The 3,593-nt window shown below is 67.5% G+C and overlaps 1 protein-coding gene across 1 annotated transcript in view; it reads left to right on the forward strand.

The window, feature by feature from the left end:
• CACNA1B (calcium voltage-gated channel subunit alpha1 B) overlaps window positions 1-3,593 on the forward strand; it is a gene marked incomplete at its 3' end in the record, with an annotated part of 199,377 nt that overhangs the window by 127,725 nt on the left and 68,059 nt on the right. The window contains exon 18 of the mRNA XM_015572355.1: window positions 2,630-2,736. Coding sequence (XP_015427841.1) covers window positions 2,630-2,736 — 107 coding nt within the window. The remainder of the gene's footprint in view (window positions 1-2,629; window positions 2,737-3,593) is intronic.

A 3,593-nucleotide genomic window follows, 5' to 3' on the forward strand; every position in this document is an offset into this window, starting at 1 on the left:
GGGGGGGGGGCAGATGCCTCCTGCAAGCAGGTGCAGGAAGGGGTGGGGTTGGTCCATGTTGCTCTGGATGAGGCCAGAGTGCTGTGAGGAGACCCAGGTCATGGGTCGAGCCCGTGTGTCCCCTGTCCAAGATGTGGGTAGGCAGCAGCTAGGCCGTCACTCAGGTTGGGGAACGGCGCTGAGGCAGCAGGAGGAGCCGCCACGCCAGGAAGGCAGGTGCCCACGAGGGCAGCTCTCGGCGGAGCCACAACCTGGGAACAGAGGCCAGAGGGGCAGGAGCCGGTGCTGAGGGAGGTGCGGCCCGGACAGGACCTCGAGGAGTGGTGGCCGCTGCCCTGGCCTCAGGGAAGGGGCCCATGTTGGGGTCCAGGGAGCACCCAGCTCTGAAGACCCAAGAGGGTCATGGGGACCCTGTGCTTCTCCCGGGTGGTGAGGGGCCCCCGTGTGCATCCCGGGTGGGGAGGGACCCCATAGTGAGGGATCCTATGGTCAGTGGCAGGTGGATGGTGAGCTGGGGGCGGGCGCAGTGCTGCTCAGACGCTGGGCCTGGTAGAGCAGCTGAGCTGCCTCTCAGCACGTCTGCGCAGCAGGACGGCGCCTGCCCTTTAATACTGGATGCCCCCGGGTGCCGTCTCCACTCACCACCAGGCCTGCCGGGCATGTGCTTCTACATGCCTCCCCCGCGGTGTGCCTGCCGCAAACACAGCCCCCTGCCTGGTCCCGTCACCGCAGCCCCGCAGGCCTGCTGGCCGCCCCCGGTTCCAGCCCTGAGGGTGCTTTGCAAGCGTAGAGCACAGAGCGGAGGCCGCTGCCCCTGCGCAGGTGGCTGGAGAGGGGCTGCACCGTTGCAGACGCTGTGACCTTTTTGTGCCAGTTTCCATAGATGCCGCCTGTGAACCCTGTGCATGCCCCCGTCCAGCCACCCCCGCCCAGCACATCCCCGCTCTCCACGCTGTCCTGTGCTGGGCGGTGTGGCCAGGCCTCCCTGAGGAATCAGGATGCTCTGCCCTCTGCTGAGGCCGGTGCGCCTGCCCGGGCTGACGGTGCTGCCAGCGGCCGCTGCCCCCCCTGTCCCCCCCCTGCACTTACTCCCCACCAGGGCACTGGGAGGTGTGGCAGGGGGAGCAGCCCGCCAGCTCCTTCCTTTGCTTCTGCTCAGCCTCCTCTCCGCCAGGCCCGGTGCTGCCTGTGGGTCTAGGCCCCTCCCTTGCTCTGGCCACTGGCTTCTGAGGACTTGGGGGTCCCCCTGGCCTGCCCATGTCTGTTGTAAGGAGGGGCCAGGGCTGAGCCCCACCTTCCAGGAGTAGGTGGGAGTGGCCTGAGCCCCTGCGGGGGGGCTGCCTGTGCTGGGGGACCCGTGTGTCCACAGAGCACTTCTTGGTAGTTTGGGGCCCAGGTGGACTGGGATGCAGCAGCATTGGTCTTGCACCTGCTGTCCCGGGGGTTACCGTGTGGGTGAGGACGTGGGGGGATGTTGGGGCCCTGGCTCCTGCGGACACTGACCTCCCGGCTCGGGGCCCCTTCCTCTGGGCATGGGGGGCTGTGTGTCAGGCTGGCCGAGGCCCCAGAGCTGGACACTCCTTCATGTTCCCATCAGCAGTCATTGGCTCCTTGAGGCGGAGGCCGTTTGGACAACACTGTTTGATGTCCTCGCCCCCGAGGCCAACACCCACCATGGAGTCCAGAGCTGAGGACAGGCCCGGGCGGCTCTGTGGGCACCAGGCTGGGTGTCCTCTCTGCGGCCCGAGCCTGCGGTCTCCTGCAGTGGGACATCGGCAGGCAGCTAACGGGGGGCCTCAATGTTGCCACATTGCGACCCCAAGAGCAGGTTCAAGGATGTTCTGGGACGTGTTGGGAATGCCAGCCCCAGGGGAGCCGGGGGCCTGGGGCTGGGGTTGGGGCTGGGGAAGAAGCCGGCGGCCCACAGAGCCCAGGCCCGGGTGCTCGGCCCGGAGGTTGGTAGACCCAGGAGCAGAGCATGTGGGCTGTGCCCAGTGCCGTGGGGTCAGGGCCAGAGGTCTGTCCATATGTCCATTGCCTCGTGACGTGAGCACATGCTGGCCCCCAGGGCAGACAGCCAGGGGTCCTCCTAGGAACTCAGTGTGGATGGGAACACAGGGCCAGGCCCTGCAGGTGGCTGTCCAGGTGTGGGGGCAACAGGGCCGGGACAGGTGGACAGGTAGGAAAGCCCAGAGGCTGTGAGGTGCCCCTGCTTGACACTCCCGGTGGCAGCGGCTGGGAGGACCCAGGCTCAGGTGGGGACCCCGGCCCTGCCTCCACGCAGAGCTGGCCGGGTTCAAGAGTGGCAGGTGCTCCCAGGGCGGGGCAGGTGCGGTTTGCATTTTGACAGGAAGGCTGAAGAGCTGTTGCCCCAACGCCTGCACAGGCAGCGTGGCTGGGTCCCGGGGCTGGAGCACTCGGGAGGCAGCACGTGGGAGGGCGGCTGGGGCGGGACACCTGGGACGGTCACCTTAATGAGCTGGCGGCCACTGAGCCTCCGTGCGGAGGGGCATCGCGCCAGTGCGGGAGCCGCTGCCTGGCGCAGGTTCAGCGGCAGGGAGGACTCGGGCCCGGAGGCGGACGAGGCGGACAGCTCTCTGCAGCACAGCATGTTTCTGTCCGCTCACAGGATGAGGAGGAGATGGAAGAGGCCGCCAATCAGAAGCTTGCTCTGCAAAAGGCCAAGGAAGTGGCTGAAGTCAGCCCCATGTCGGCCACGAACGTCTCCATTGCCACGTAAGGCTCTTGAGAGCGGGAGAGGCTGGGGTGGGGCTGCGAGGTCCCCGCTGGGCACCTCCTCCAGCGGCTTCCTCGGGCCCCGCCTGGGCTGGAGCTGGTGGGAACACAGGGCCCTGCTGGCAGGGACGGCTCTCCTCTCCCGCAGTGATGCGTCGGCAGCTCCCCGCCTTGTGGTGGGGGCCACAGGGCCTCCCCTGAGCACAGCCACGAGCTGGGCCATGGCGTCAGTCCCTCTGCTGCACACGCTTCTTGGAAATGCACTTTGTGAACCAGAGATTCTTGGTGGGACTCAGTGGCCCCAGGCCGTGGCCCATTTCCCGAAATGTCTTTGAGGGCTTGGTACTGGCCGACGTCCAGGGCGGGCCAGGGGAGAGAAGGTGAAGGCCGGACCGAGGCATTGGGACTTCCCGGTGGCTCAGTGTGCAGCCCAGGGCCTGGGGCTGCAGTGGTCAGGGGCGGTCAGCCAGGGGAAGGCAGGTGTAGGAGGAGGGGGGTGACCTGCTGGGCTCCCTTCAGGCGAGTTCAGCCCCATGACCACCCAGCACACAGCTCTCACTTCCCGGCTGACCCACGGCCCAGCTCTGTGGCCGGTGCCCCCTCTTCTGTGACATGGTGGTCACGGCGCCTGTGCTGGGATCACACCTGTGCCGCCGAGGTGCGTGCTGGCCCCAGGCGCTGGCTGTGTGCGTGCATGTAGAGTGGGTGTGCGTGCACGTGGAGTGGGTGTCCCCCCCACGCTCACACTCATGAGTGCACGTGGGAGCAGGTGTACAGCAGTCCCGTCTGGCGAGGCAGTCGCCAGGGCGAGGGCCTGTTCTCGGGGCGGGCATCTGCCAGGGCCTGTCTAGCCGGCA

The sequence above is a fragment of the Myotis davidii genome, unplaced genomic scaffold, assembly GCF_000327345.1.
Source record: "Myotis davidii unplaced genomic scaffold, ASM32734v1 scaffold609, whole genome shotgun sequence".
Classification (NCBI taxonomy): domain Eukaryota; kingdom Metazoa; phylum Chordata; class Mammalia; order Chiroptera; family Vespertilionidae; genus Myotis; species Myotis davidii.